The sequence below is a fragment of the Cyrtonyx montezumae genome, unplaced genomic scaffold, assembly GCF_038088225.1.
Source record: "Cyrtonyx montezumae isolate F1298 unplaced genomic scaffold, pur_monq_1.0 scaffold_17, whole genome shotgun sequence".
Lineage (NCBI taxonomy): Eukaryota > Metazoa > Chordata > Aves > Galliformes > Odontophoridae > Cyrtonyx > Cyrtonyx montezumae.
Genome location: NW_027071903.1, coordinates 16,457,878 through 16,471,954, shown reverse-complemented (window position 1 = coordinate 16,471,954; position 14,077 = coordinate 16,457,878). Strand labels below are relative to the sequence as shown.

The 14,077-nt window shown below is 52.8% G+C and overlaps 2 protein-coding genes and 2 long non-coding RNA genes across 6 annotated transcripts in view; 1 reads left to right on the top strand and 3 right to left on the bottom strand.

Moving 5' to 3' along the window:
- LOC136046778 (uncharacterized) overlaps window positions 1-14,077 on the bottom strand; it is a 222,002-nt gene that overhangs the window by 50,086 nt on the left and 157,839 nt on the right. The gene's annotated exons all lie outside the window — the stretch shown is intronic.
- Window positions 1,406-6,795, bottom strand: IMP4 (IMP U3 small nucleolar ribonucleoprotein 4). The gene is given in 10 exon segments (XM_065733513.1): window positions 1,406-1,701; window positions 2,440-2,510; window positions 2,670-2,764; window positions 3,275-3,429; window positions 3,689-3,821; window positions 4,108-4,217; window positions 5,603-5,686; window positions 6,433-6,541; window positions 6,639-6,668; window positions 6,671-6,795. Coding segments are annotated over 10 exon segments (1,020 nt in total). The 5' UTR covers window positions 6,791-6,795; the 3' UTR covers window positions 1,406-1,588.
- On the top strand, window positions 7,629-8,679 carry LOC136047225 (uncharacterized). The gene is made up of 2 exons (XR_010622062.1): window positions 7,629-7,843; window positions 8,520-8,679. It is a non-coding gene; the product is annotated as an uncharacterized LOC136047225 (long non-coding RNA).
- Window positions 10,135-13,066, bottom strand: CCDC61 (coiled-coil domain containing 61). Of its 3 annotated transcripts, none has more exons than XM_065733509.1 (13): window positions 12,731-13,066; window positions 12,574-12,656; window positions 12,348-12,502; window positions 11,950-12,054; window positions 11,775-11,871; window positions 11,623-11,705; window positions 11,428-11,543; window positions 11,273-11,351; window positions 11,092-11,162; window positions 10,872-10,944; window positions 10,711-10,777; window positions 10,572-10,611; window positions 10,135-10,392 (listed from the first exon to the last, which is right to left on the bottom strand). In XM_065733509.1, exons 1-13 carry the CDS (start codon window positions 12,876-12,878, stop codon window positions 10,295-10,297), a joined length of 1,215 nt encoding a protein of 404 aa, XP_065589581.1. In that variant the 5' UTR covers window positions 12,879-13,066; the 3' UTR covers window positions 10,135-10,294. The 3 variants fall into 3 exon arrangements, with proteins under 3 accessions (XP_065589581.1, XP_065589582.1, XP_065589583.1); XM_065733510.1 differs by having other exon boundaries at window positions 10,711-10,774; XM_065733511.1 differs by having other exon boundaries at window positions 12,384-12,502.

Sequence of the window (14,077 nt, the reverse complement as noted above, 5' to 3'; positions counted from 1 at the left end):
CTTAGAAGAGGAGGAGTTATTAGAAGGGGAAAAATTATTTGTAGATGGCTCCTCCCAGGTGGTAGAAGGAAAACGAAAATCAGGGTATGCTATAATAGACGGGAAAACATTTACAGTAATTGAATTGGGACCAGTGGATAAAACATGGTCAGCTCAGGTCTGTGAATTGTATGTGGTTCTTAGAGCCTTATAAATGTTAAAGTGAAAAATTGGGACCATCTATACAGATTCGAGATATGCGTATGGGGTAGTCCATACCTTTGGAAAAAAATGAGAGGAAAGAGGATCGGTAAACTCACACGGGAAAGTGTTAATTCACGAGTCGATTTTTATCCTTCTGTTTTCTTCATTTCCCACCCCTGGAGTGCACCACTCTGCAGGGGCAACCACGTGGCCACCAACTAGTTATTTTTCCTCTCTCTCTCCCCCTTCTCTGTTTCCCTTGTGACCCCGTCACCAATAACACCGTGTCAATCACCCATCACGGCCTTGGGTTGGAAGGGACCTTGAAGATGATTCCATGGGCACGGTGGACACTCACTAGATCAGGCTGCTCCAAGTCCCTTCCGTTCTGGCATTGAACAGTTCCTGCTGTGTCCCTGACATCTCCAGTAGGGTGCCCTTGACCCTTTTCCCTTGAGGTAGGACACTGCATGGGAACAGTAGATAGGGTTAAGATCAGTGATTACTTTGCAAACTACACCCCTAATAGTCCATGAGATAGCAGGGCCTCTAACAGTGCAGCATAGCTCTGACTCTTCATGTAGTGCTCCTCTGGTCAGGGGTACTGCATGGGTTGCCTGGAACAAGGCTGCTCTCCACCTTGGGGCTACAGCTGAGGTGCTGCAGGCCAAACACACACAGACAGGAGATGGAGCCCCACATCCTGTGACACCACTGGAATGCTTTGGAAATAATGGAATGTGGTGGGACAGCTCGCTCACCTCAGGTGCTGCAATGGAGGGACACAGGCTCTACAGCAGAGTGGAAGGGAGGATGAGGAAGATGCCCTTGTGGGAAGGTCAGCTCAGATGTAAAGAGCTGCTCTATGAGAAAACAAGATGTTGGGGTAGCTTTTGGGAGAGAAGATGAGTGGAGAATTCAGTAAGGGTTGCACATTCTTGGCTGTTATCAATCTCTGGATGAAGAAGCAGAACTCTACTGCCAGCAACACCAGCAAATCTCCACATCAATAAGTAACATCCAGTGGAGAACTGTGATTGCCCTGGCATTTACTGGCCATCCAGGTAAAACAAGAAGCTTCAAAGAGCCTGGGGAGGGCCCAGACACAGGGGGCCTCTGCTGTTCCTATGGGGTTACACCACAGGAACCCTATAGGGACAATAAAACACTCCCATCCTATGTGGCAGCTCTGTCCCCTACAAAATCCACCCAACAGTGCCTGTAAGAGTTGTACCTCTCAACCTTTATTGGGTGCCTCTCCGCACCCCTTCTTACAGGATGACACTGAGGTTCCATGAGTGAAAAATGACAAGATTTTTGTGTGGAAAAAGTGGGAAAAAAGTACTGGAAAAAAGTAATCTGAGCCAGCAGGATGCCAGTGGTGTGGGTAACAGAGGTGGCAATGCTAGCTGGCACTCAGCAGGCGGCGCTTGGAGGCAGTGGTGGTGTAGGGGTGCCAGCGCCATTCCACATCAGCGGCGTCCCCTTGCTCCAGGGTCCCCAGGCGGATCAGGTAGGCTGCAGAAAGACACGATGGGAACACATGGGACGCAGCAGGGACACAGGGACATGATGCAGATAGAGAAATGGAAACACAGTGGCAACATGGGTTTACATTGGGAAACATGGGAATATGGCCACGTAAAGGGACACAGGGATATGGGGGCACAATGGGGACATGGGGAGACATGGATATTTGGGGGACATGGAGACATGGTGGGGACACAAAGACAGATGACAGGAACACATCTGGGATGTGGAAACATAATTAGGGCACGGAGAACACAGGGATATGGGGACATGGAGTGATGTTGGGGCAAGGAGGGACATGGAGAAACACTAGGGACGATGAGGACATGGGGGAAGTGCTGGAGATAGGAGCGTGAGGGGTACATGCAACATGTTGAGGACATGTCCGGGGACATAGGAAGACTCTGGGGACATGAGGGAAACATGAGGGAGACCGACGTGTGGAGGACACAATGGGGATATGGGAGAATATGGGGCTGTGGAGACATGCTGGGGATATGTGAGGTGCCAACACGCATGGAGAACATCAAGGGATATGTTGGGGAAACTCAGGGGACACACTGGGAACATGGGAGCACATGGAATGACATGGGGGTTAACAAAAGACACATACACAAACACAGGGTGCCAGATGCTGGGGTCAGTGGGGACAATTGGGGCTTGGGGAGAGGGACAGAAGATGCTGAGGGGTCTGGGAACACCATGGGGACACTTGAGAACACTCACGGCGCAGCTGGAAGCGGGGTCCCACCTCCTCCAGCTCTACAGTCTTCCCCTGGCGCCGGTATACATGGTTCCTGTGAGGACACCACTGTCTCCAAAAAGTTCCCAAGGTTCCTTATCCCATCCACATCCTCAACGTCTCCACAATATCCCCATTGCCTCCAATGTCCTCAAAGGACATGTGACATCCTCCCTAGTGTCCCCATCCCACCCAAGTCATCCTGTATTCCCACCGGACAAGGATGACATCATCTTCGTTGGCAAAAGTCACCACGCGGTGGGTCTGAGGCCGGGGAACAGGGAAGAGGTGCTTGAGGATGGTCCCCACCTGATGAACAGGGACAAGGACATGGTCACCACGGTGTGCTGCCCATGTACTGCCAGTGTCCTCCCTGTCCCAGTACCCCCATCCCTCATTACCCCTCCCTGTGCCCCCACATCACCCTCCTCCTCCACATCTCCATGTCTCCCTACAACCCCATGTCCCTCCATGTTTCCACGTCCCCCAGAGTTCCCCATATTCTTCTAAGTTCCCATATCCTCCAAGTTTCTTAGTCTCTCCAATGTTCCTCAAGCCCCTCCCATCCCCATATCCTCCCACATCCCAAGTCCCCCAGTATTCCAATGTCCCCACTTCCCTCCATATTCTCATACATCTCCCAGTATCCCCACATCCCCTATGCCACTATGTCCCTCCACATCCCCATATCCTCCAAAGACTCAATGTCCCTGCCCCCACCACGTCCCCAGTGCCCCCTTCAACCCCATGTCCCATATCCCCATGTCCCCACATCCCCCCCATCCCCCTGTGTCCTGCAATGTCTCTGTGCCCCCTTACCCTCCGTCCCAGCGTGCTGTCCAGTCGGTGCAGCAAGATGTGTGGTGCCCCCAGGGGAGCACCACCCAGACCCCCTACCTCATGCCTCAGCACAGCCCCACTCAGTGTGAAGTGGGCTGTAGGGCCGTGGGGCAGGTGGCACAACACCAGCCCATCTGGGGACAGTGGTGTCAGTGAGGAGCCATAATCCATCATCCTGCCCACTCCCTCAGTCCTGCACACCTCCCCACAACTCCACCCCTTTACTTTAGCCAAGCTCTTCTCCATTAGCCCCATCCCTTCCCATGAGCACCCCCCCTCCCATTAGCCCTACCCCTTCCCAGCTCAACACAGGCCCCTCAATGCCATGTCACCCCCCAGCACAGGACACTGCCCATGGCCTCACCTCCTTCCCATGTCCCCACCCCTTCTCACCAGGCTGCCCACGGGTCTCGTGCAGTACCAGCAGGTCAGTGACTCCAGCTGCCCGGCATGCATTCACCAGGGCCCCCACCTCTGCCCGGCCCCGGTTCAGTCGCCGTGCTCCTGGGATCACCAGGCACAGCTCCTGGGGGTGAAGCGGGTCAATGAGCCATGCCTACCACCTTGACCATGCCCACAGATGCTCCACACATCCCAGTGAGCTCCCCCCCCCCACGTCCTAGTGTGGATTCAGGCCCACAGGGAGCACCATTCAAGCTCTACCTGCCCACCACACATCCCGCTCTAGGCTCAGACCCAACCTAAAGAATAAAGCACAAAGACTGGGGGCGGAGCAGATCCAAAGCCCCATCCACATTACCGAGGCCATACTCCATCCCATAAGCCACACCAACAACCATGTCATCACCTACCTTGGCAAAGACACGGAGACGAGCGCTGGGGTCGCGCGAGGTTGTCACCATCACCTTGGGGGCCTCCAGCCCTGCCCACCGGTATTCGTCATCCTGGCTGCTCGTCACACCTGGGGGCAGGGCTTGGTCAGGACACCTCCCTCAGAAAGGAGTGTGCAGGCAGGGCAACCTCAGCCCCTTTGGGAGACATTCACAAAAATCTCTCTAATTTTGAGAAGAACTGGGCAAATCCACACCCTTTGTTGAGAAGGATTCAGACAAATTAATTCTTCATCTTGACAGGAACTGAGGAAAACCTGTTTGTCATTTTAGGAAGGACTTAGTCTCAAAACATGGAGCAGATTTATCTGATTTGGTCGAATCCACTCCCAATTTTAAGAAAATATTAGGGCAAATCTGCTCCCCTTTTCTGGGGAAGAGTCATAAAAAACTCCTCCCCATTTGAGAAGAAATTTGGACAATCACATTGCCTCACATTTTGAGAGGAATTGAGGAAAATCTGTTCTCAGTTTTCAGGGGAGGGCCATAAAATGTGCCTTTCATTTTGAGAAAATCTGCTCCCAACTTCAGGGAATCACAGAATCACCAAGGTTGGAGAAGACCTACCAAATCATCCAGTCCAGCTGTCCACCTATCACCAATAATCATCACTAACCCACGTCTCTCACCACAACATCTCAACGTTCCTTGAACACAAGGATGGAAAGACCCATCATCAGACTTCAAACTAGGTGCTGAACAGACCACCCCACGATCTAAGAATCCAAAATTCTTGCATTTGCATGCAAGCAGCCTCTGAGCCATTTATTTATGAGTTTTTCTGGTCGTCTCAGAATCTCTCCCTGCCATTGAAGGAACAGAGGCAAATACGACCTGAACACCTGCTCCATCAACTCACCACCCCAGTCCCCTGAAATCCTTTTTTGTAGTCCTCAGGCTTCCGTCAGCAACCTTATCACTGCCAGCCTGAACTATCAATAAAGGATCATAATCAGAGGAGTGGATCAGACTGGTGAGTTTCCTAGAAATATCTCTGACCTAGGCCCTGGGGGGGCAGCACACCTCCCTAAGGTAGGGTCAGGCCAACGTATAGGGATCTCCACTCCTCTCAGGAGCTATCTATGACAGTCACCCTTCCTTTTTTTCCTGGTGGAGACGGTCTGGAGGCATGAAGTTAACCATCTCAGCCTAGACAACTTTGCAGGCAGACCTCCAACCACATCCTCACTCACCTCTTCCTCCGGTTCCAGAAAGATTCAGGCAAATACACTCCTCATTTTGGGCACAATTTGGGTAAATGTAATTTTGCCAAAATCTCAGCAAATTCCCCAGCTGTGTAAATGAAGCAAGCCTACCTTTCATTCTGAGGAGAATTCACTCAAGCACTCTCCTAATTATAGGATGCATGCAGGTAAAACATTTGCTCCTTGGGATCACAGATTTCTGCTGATCCCCACCTCATTTTTAGGGCATTTTGGGGCATTCTCTCACTCACCACCTTCCCCTGGCATCTCAAACTGCAGCTCCTTCTGCAAGGCCAGTGCCTGGTGCCTCAGCTCAGTGGGCAGCAGTCTGTTCTCTGGGGAGAGGGAACAAAAATGGAGTGGGTGAAGAGGTCAGAAAGGACTCCATAACCCAAACTATCATGCCCTTATACCTCCCCCCATATATTCTGTAGACCATCTTGCTCCCTTCACATCCCATATTTGCTCCTGCACACCCCAAATTTGCCACCCTATGTGATACTTCCCCTCTCTACACCCCCAATTTATCCCCCATACCCCTCATGTGCCTCCACATTCTCCATATTTACCCCAACAACGACCATTTCACCACTCAAAACCCTCTATCTACCCCCAACATCCCCTGTTTACCCCCACTTCCCCTCCACACATTTACCCATCACCCCATATTCGTCCCACTTATCCACTACATGTCCATCCCTAGAGTCCCCATATTTACCCCCACAGCCTCCATATCCTCCTTTCCACTTCAAATTTGCCCCCACACCCCATATCTAACTCCCATGCCTCATATTTGCCCCTCCACACCCCTAACTGGCCCACATTTGCTCCCTCTAGACCCTTTATTTGCCTCCACATCCTGCATATTTACTTCCACATACCTTGCATCTGCCCCTACATCCCATATTTGCCCATTATATCCTGTACCTGCTCCCTTGCTCCACGAAGTTACCCCCATCCACCCCATAACTTACCTCTCACCCCATATTTATCCCCATAGCCCCACACTTGGCACGCACACCCTGTTATCTACCCCTCAATAAACTCTATCTGACCCCTCTGCCCCAAATTTTCCCCTCACCATCCAGGGCCTGTCGCAGTTGCTCCTTCTTGTCCTGCTGCCGCCGCAGCCGCTCCTCCTGTGCCCGGCGCTGCAGGTACTCACGGCGCTCCCGAGCCTGGCGGCGAAGCTGAGAACATAGGGGGGCACAGCGACAGTATGGGAGACGGGAACAAAACAACTCAGCCTCGCCACCCTCCAACCCAACCATAACGTATTTTCCACACCATGGCTGCAGCCGCGTCGCTCTCCCCACACACCGGCGCCTCCAAACACAGCCGCTGTTGATTGGTTCGGACAGCAGGAACCAATCAGAGCACCCCGTGCTAGCAAGGCGCCTCCAATATGGCTGCCGGGGACTGCAGGATCGCGCCCTCATCCAAAATGGCGGCCGAACGTGCTTCGCTCGCTTGGCCGCCGGCCGCTCTCGAGGTCCCGCCCCGGGCCGTAAAGCGCGCGTTGATTGGTGGAGGGGCAGAAATCACGTCTTCGATTGGAGGAGGCCGTGGCAGGGAGTGAAGCGGCGGAGGCGGGCGGAAGCGTGGGGTGAGGTGTAGCGTCTTATTGAGGTGAGGGCTGTGTTTTTGTGGTGTCCTGTGGGGTCACGGTGATGGGGTTCTTTTTTATTAGGCGACAACGGTTTATGGACCGGTTGGGCCTGGTTCCGTGTCTAATGGGGCAGGGGACCCACGGACCCCGGGAAAAGGGGAGGGGGAAAAAGGGAAAGGGTAGGGAGATGGGCTTAAAAACAAAACAGCGACAGTGATCTAAGTAGGAAAGCTAATTTACTAAATAAGATATCGGAATGCAAAATAATACACTATAATACAATATAATTGGAAGTTAAATTAATAAAGTGAGAGACTGTCCAAAACCAAGGGCCTTATATCAAAGCTGAGACAGATAGGGAAGATCTAATGCTGAAATGAAGAGGAAAGAAGGAAGTCTTGGCACATTCATGCAGTTTTCTCTCGGCAGTGCTTCCGGGAGCACAGATTCGCTCAGAGCATGCGCGGGTTGCCCCGCCCCCTTCCTTCCGGCGCGCCAATGTTCGAACGAGAGGCGGCCGTGTTCCTTAACCTGAACTGTCACCGGGAGGGGTGAGTTCATTCCCCTTATCTCTAGTATCTCTGTAGCGCCTCTACCTCAAATAAAGGCTCTGTCACCGCCTTTGCTTGCTTTACAGTATCCCAAGTGGATGTTTTCATGGGGATTGTTTTGGTAGGGTGATCTTTATGGTAGTTTGTCAGTTGTTTTGGTAGGGTCTCCCATCTCAAGAATGGTTTGCAAGGGTTGCTTTGATAGGCTCTCCCATGTTGACATGCTTTGTTTTGATAGGTTCCCTATGTTCACATGTCAACCCTATTAAAAGAAGACATGTTTACATGTATGTACTGGTAGATTCCTTCTGCCTATGTGCCTGTATTGGTAAGTTTCCTCTGTTCACATGTTTATTTTGATAGGGTCTTCCTGTTTACACATTTGTTTTGGTAGAGTCACCATGATGGCATGGAACGCAGTGCTGCTGGAGCTGTTGGATGTCCTGGAGGTGCTGCAGCGGTGCTGCCTCCTCTTTACCCAGCAACTGCACAAGGACATGACAAGGGGACATATAATGGGGACAAAATCATGACTGACATGTCCTCACAACAAGGACACACCATGGGAACACATCACCCAGCATGACACATCATCCACCATGGGAACATGTAATGAGCTATGGAGACACATCATAAATGCCACTGTCAGCTATGGGGAACATAACATGGGCTCACATAACCCACCCTAAGTTCATGTCACCTGCCCTGGCACTGGTCAGGAGGGCTGGCACAGCCTCAGTGGCCTCAGACAATGGCCCCTTTATGTCCAGAGCACCCCTGTACTTCTGGAAGTGGCATCAGTCACCAAAATCCTCTGCATGGTTATTGCTTTTCACCACTGTCTCATACAAGCAAGTGCTTGGTTCCCTGCATTGTACAGCTCTTAGCTCCCATGGCAGCTACATACGTGACTGACCCAAGTGAGAATGGTATTGCTATTGGACTGCAGCCATTTCCACACAAACTGCTGCCCTTCCATCATTTCAAATGATTTCAGGAGCCAAAGAGATAGCAGGAACCACCTCACCAGAGTGAGTGAGACCAAGCAAACCCTACTGATTCTATATCTCCTTGCTCATATGTGTTGATTGCTGATGCTACAGGCAAGATTACTCACAATGTCACTGAGAGGGGACAGAATAAACAAAGGGAATGTTTTATCTCTCAATTTCTTACAGAGATGTAATTTTTCTGTCCAGCCTTGTCCAAATACCAGCAAGAAAAACCCAAAAACCAACAGAACAGCCTATGAGAATACTTTGGAAAATAAGAACATTCTATGTGCGAGTCAAATAAGTGTTTCCAGACTACTTATAAAACTTAATGTGTACAAGCCTATGGGTCTGGACAACATGCATCCCGGGGTTCTGAAGGGACTGCTGTGATTGCCAAGCCACTCTCAATCACATCTGAAAAGTCATGACTGTCAGGTGAAGTCCACCTGGAAAAATGGAAACGTAACTCCCATTTTTAAGAAGGGTAAAAGGAAGACTCAGGGAACTATGGGGCAGTCAGTAAGTTTCATGTCTACACCTGGGAAGATCATAGAAGAGATCCTCCTGGAAGATACGTTAAGGCACACGTGAGATGAGGTGATGCAAGACATCCAGGTGGTTTCACCAAGGGCAGGTCATGCCTGATGAATCTGGTGGCCTTCTATAATCTACCTGGACTTCTGATATGATCCCACACCACATCCTTATCTCCAATTTGCAGATATAGATATATGGCTGGACTACTCAGTGGATAAGGAATTAGTTGAATGGTCATAGCCAGGTTATGGTCAGTGTCTCTTTGTCCAGGTAGAGGCCAGTGATGAGTAGTATCCCCCAGGGTTCCATCTTGGGACCAGTGTTCTTCAACAACTTTACCAATAACGCAGTAAGATTAAGCACACCCTCAGCAAGTTTGCTAATGACACCAAGCTGAGTGTTGCAGTTGATAAGGCAGAAGGGAGGGATGTCATTCAGAGAGACCTGGAGAGGCTTGAAAAGTGGGCCCACAAGAAACTACTGAGGTTTAACAAGGCAAAGTGCAGGCTTATAATGTCGTACTGTGTCAGGGCAATTCCACAACGATGCTCAGATGGCTGAGCTACCACTAAGACGGGCTGAGGGAGCTGGGGGTGTCCAGCCTGGAGAAGGCTCTGGGGAGACCTCATTATGGCCTTCCAATATGTAAAGGGAGCTTATAAACAGGAGGGAGATAAACATCTTCACAGTTAATCAGTTGGAGAACAGTTTTAAACTAAAAGGAAATTTAGGTCAGAGATTAGGAAAAACTTCTTTACTCAGAGAGCAATGAGGCACTGGCACAGGCTGTCCAGAGAAGCTGGGGTTGACCCATCCCTGGAGGTGCTTAAGGCCAAGCTGGATGTGGCCCTGGGCATCCCGATCTGGTAGGGGACAACCCATCCACGAGTAGGGGAGGCTGTAAGGTCCCTCCCCCAATCCAATCCCTTCCAGAATTCCATGGTTCTATGACTCTAAGGATCACAGCTGAGGACTTGGGATGGTTGCTGAGGCTAAGACTTCAGGGGCATTGGTGAGGTATAGGGCTATGGGGCAGTGGGGGCTAGGAGCCAGGTCCTGTTATCAGGGAACATGGACAAGGACACATGCTGCTTGACCCACAGAGCCATGCAGGCATTTATTACACCATATCCTGCCAGTGCTGTCTCCTTTAGGGGACACTGGAGACGTAGCCTGGGCACTGGTGGCCTCGTGGCACTCCAGTGCCCGGGTCTGGTCCCTCTGGGGTGAGCTCCCAGTGACCCCTGAAGTTCACATGTGAGTGCCCAGGGTGCTGATGTATGCCTGCAGTGCTTGCAGCCGGGCATCAATCTCAGATAGTGTGGCTGAGGGCTCTGTGCCCAGGTTCTCTGAGGGGTGAGAAAAGAAAAATAGGTGAAAAATAAAATAAATAAAAATAAAAAATAATTTTAAAAATAAAATAAATAAAATTGAAAAATAAATAAATAAAATAAGAATAAAAATGAAAATAGTAAAGTAAATGGGGCCAAGGGGTGGGAGAGGACTAGGACCAGGATGAGGGGCTCACCTTTCCCATGCTGTTTGCAGCCCCTATCCAGGCGAGATGCCTGTAGGGAAAGAAGGTGGTGATGGCACCCAACCCAGTGCCCTTCTCCCAGTGTCACTGTCACCCCCTGCTGTAACCACTGCCCCCCAGAGCCACTCACCACACTGGTGCTGTTGCAGGATGGAGCACTCAGTGGGCTTCGGGTGCTAGGACCCCTCAAGCCCCTGCTTTGTAGGAAAAAAGCAGTTAAGAGGACAGGGGTGCAAGGAGACTGTTGTACAGGAGGGGACTGAAGTGGCTTTGAGGGACACTGTCACTGACCTGCGGTGCTGGGGACATGTGTCAGCCTCACTGCTTGAGCTCAGTGCTGAGCGCTGGCTCTGGAAACTTTCAGCTACATGGAAACAAGGTTCAGTGTAAAGTTTGAGGACAAACTCCAGACCTAATAGGTTCCCCCAGTCTTGTTGGGTGTTGCTCAGATGTACTGAGTCCCTCAGGCTCACTGGGCATCCCTCAGATCTGTTGGGTGCCCCCCAGCTACCTGAAGAGCTGCGCTTGCACCTCCTCCTAGTGTTATCACTGCTTGACGCTGTCCCACGTGGTAGCTGCTGCCTGCATTCAGGAAATCATGTGCTGCAGGGAGCACAGAGGTGCCTCCCCTAACCCTCCAAAAAAATTGGCAGTGAACGTGGGCACTGTAGCACAGCTGTGGCACCATTTACCTTCGGAGTTCAGCCTCCTGTCGCCGTTGCTCACGTGCTCTCACAAAGGCTGTGGGGTTGAAGCGTGGCAGCCGTGAACCTGGAGGAAACAGAAGGGGAGGGAGAACATTTGGGAGGAGGTCCCAGGAAAGTCCCCACATGCCTGTGTCTCTCACCTGCAGGAGATGGGGACCGTGGTGGCCGGCGGCCTTGGCTGCTACTATGCCTGTCCCGGGAGCTAGAGCAGTGGTGATCCCTTGGGGGGTCTGGTTTGGTGGGTGATGTGCTGCACCTGTGGCAAAGACAAATATGGTGAGGTGGAGATGGGGGTATGACATTGCTGTGCCCTGGTCCTGTCCCCGGTGCCTTACCGTTTCCTGCACACTGCCAGCTCAGCCATCAGTGTCTTCACATGCACCCGCAGCATCTTTTCAGCCGCCCTCACCTCTGTCAGCTGGAGAAGCCGTAACAGAGCTGTGACGGTGCAGTGGCACACTCATGTCCCCAGCCTCATCTTGCACACCTCTTTGGTCATCCGCTGCTGCTCCTGCTGATGCCAAGCCTTGTCCCGCAGCTGTTCGTCCTCCAGTCTCCACACCTCCTGCTGTGCCCGCTGCAGCCTGCACAAGGCACAGCGCGCTGTCCCTTTGCTGCTCTGACAATGCCACAGAGGGGACACATAAGGCAGTTGCACTCACTCGTCCCGCAGCTGTGTCAGCTCATCCTGCTGCTCCCGCACCAGGCGTCGCAGCACAGCCATATCTGCCTCACCAGCATAGGGCAATGGCAGCGGGTAGTGGATCCTGGGGGACACAGAGACACTGCAATATCAGTGCCACCATGTTCCCAGCCCCACACTTTCTCCCCCAACATCTATCCCCACATCACTCTCCCCAATGCCACAGTATATCCCCACTGACATCTCCAGCTTCTCTGTGTCCCCCCACCGATGTCCCTGATTCCATGTTGCCTCCCTATTTGGTGGCTCAGCCCCACACTGTCCCCATGGCAGTGTCCTCAGCCCCTTGGTGCCCCAGCTGGGTGACCTCCTCTGTGTCCACACCTTCTGCTATCCCTGCACGCTGCCCCCTGTCACCTGTCAAATTCAACGCAGTAGACGAGGATCAGGTACCGCTTGCTGCTAAGTGGCGAGGTTGAAGTGGGGACATGTGCAGCCACCCCTGCCTTACAGCACCACAGGGCCTCCAGGTCACTGTAGGTGAGCAGCTCCAGGCTGACAGCCTCACTGCTCTGTGGAGTGGGACAGGAGGACTTAGGATCCCAAAACTCGCCCTCCAGCTCCCAAAACCAGCACACCCCACCTTCAACAGTGCTGCTTCCAGCATGCTGCAGAAGATCCCAAACTGCTTGAAGTTGCCTGTTTTACGTGTCAGGTCCTCGACAGCTGTGGACAGGGGGAGATTTGTCAAGGGCTGGAAGTTGCAGGGACCTGCTCCAGAGACCCCTTGGGTGGCTCACAGGCAGCATCAAAGTGGCCCTGCCAGCGCTCGGTGCTGCAGCGCTCCTCCACCTCCAACTCCAGTGCTGCTTGGCTCATGCTCAGACGGATGCTGTGCTCCTTGCCACGGAAGAAGTATCTGGCCTGCAGGCAGCGTGCCTCTTCCATGGCTGCCAGAGGGCTGCCTGTGGAAACTGAGGGCCTGGGATTGGCAGGGTCCTAAGGGATGGGAAAGGGGGGATACCAGGAGATTAGGGAGGCACTGGAGACAGGAGGGGAAAAACGGAAAAAAAGTGACTAGGGGATGGAGGGGGGCCTAAAGGGTTTGGGTGAGGGGGTCAAGAATTTGTGGAGGAAGTGTCTCAGAAAGTGGGGAAACTAAGGCATGAGATGGAACACAATAGAATGGATGTCTGTGAAAAAGGTGACCTTAGGAGAGGGGAAAGGGGGTCTATAGGGGATGTGACTGGGGGCCTGGGGAAGGGGAGGACCCTGGGGGATGCAGGAGAGGGCTTACAGGATGGTGAGGGGTGAGGATTTTGAGGAAGAGGTGTCAGGGAAAGGAGGGAACACCACTGGGAAAAGAGAGAACTCAAGGGGACCGAGGGACGCTGGTAAATGTGTGGGCTGGCGTCAGAGTGAGGGGCTGAGCTCAGAGAAAGGGCAACCTAGGAAAGGGAGATGGATCTGGAGGAGGAATTGGGTGTTGTTACCAGGACCGGGAATTCAGGGGTCCCCGTAGGCCTCAGCTCCAGGGACACTGCGGATCCGGAGCTGAGATCACCGAGGCCACCCCGTGCCCCACAGCGAAACCGGGCAGCTCCGGGTCCTGAACCCAAACCGGCTTCACCGCACTCACCGCTTCCCGCCGCGCCGCCGCGCCACCGTCCCAGCTGCCGTTCCGGCCCTCCAGCAATCTGATTGGTGCGCCCAGCCCCGCCCGGCAGGCTGATTGGCTCCCAGCGCTAGAGCAGCTGCTCACACATTGCCCCGCCTCTTCCTCAGGGCACCGAGCGAGTCCAGTCCCCTCCCCTCTTTCAGTTAATTGGTTCTGGCACCTGCCATTCAAATCCCAGAAAGAAAAACAATTGAACTCATCGTCAACGGCTAGTTTAGCGCATGCGCTGGCCGTCGGCAGCTGTCCGGCCCGCCATGCCGAGTGAGGGCAAGTCCGGGAAGCGGCTTTACGGTCGCGTGACGTCACCAGAAGCGACGCATGCTGGGAATGGTGTGACCGTGACGGTGCTTGGGAGGAGGTGCACGAGACGGGGTGGGGAGCGGGGAAAGTGTGGGTCCAGGCTGGGCCTGGTGAGGGTCTGCAGGTGTGTGAAGCCATGGCGGGACTTATGGGGTTAGATTGGGGGATT

Coding starts and splice junctions, on each gene's coding strand:
- CCDC61 (XM_065733509.1), bottom strand. CDS start 12,878: ATGGAAGAGGCACGCTGCCTGCAGGCCAGATACTTCTTCCGTGGCAAG. Junction 11,163..11,272: donor CAGGAGGCTGAACTCCGAAG/GTAAATGGTGCC, acceptor TCCTGAATGCAG/GCAGCAGCTACCACGTGGGA. Junction 10,393..10,571: donor CTGCAAACAGCATGGGAAAG/GTGAGCCCCTCA, acceptor CTCACCCCTCAG/AGAACCTGGGCACAGAGCCC.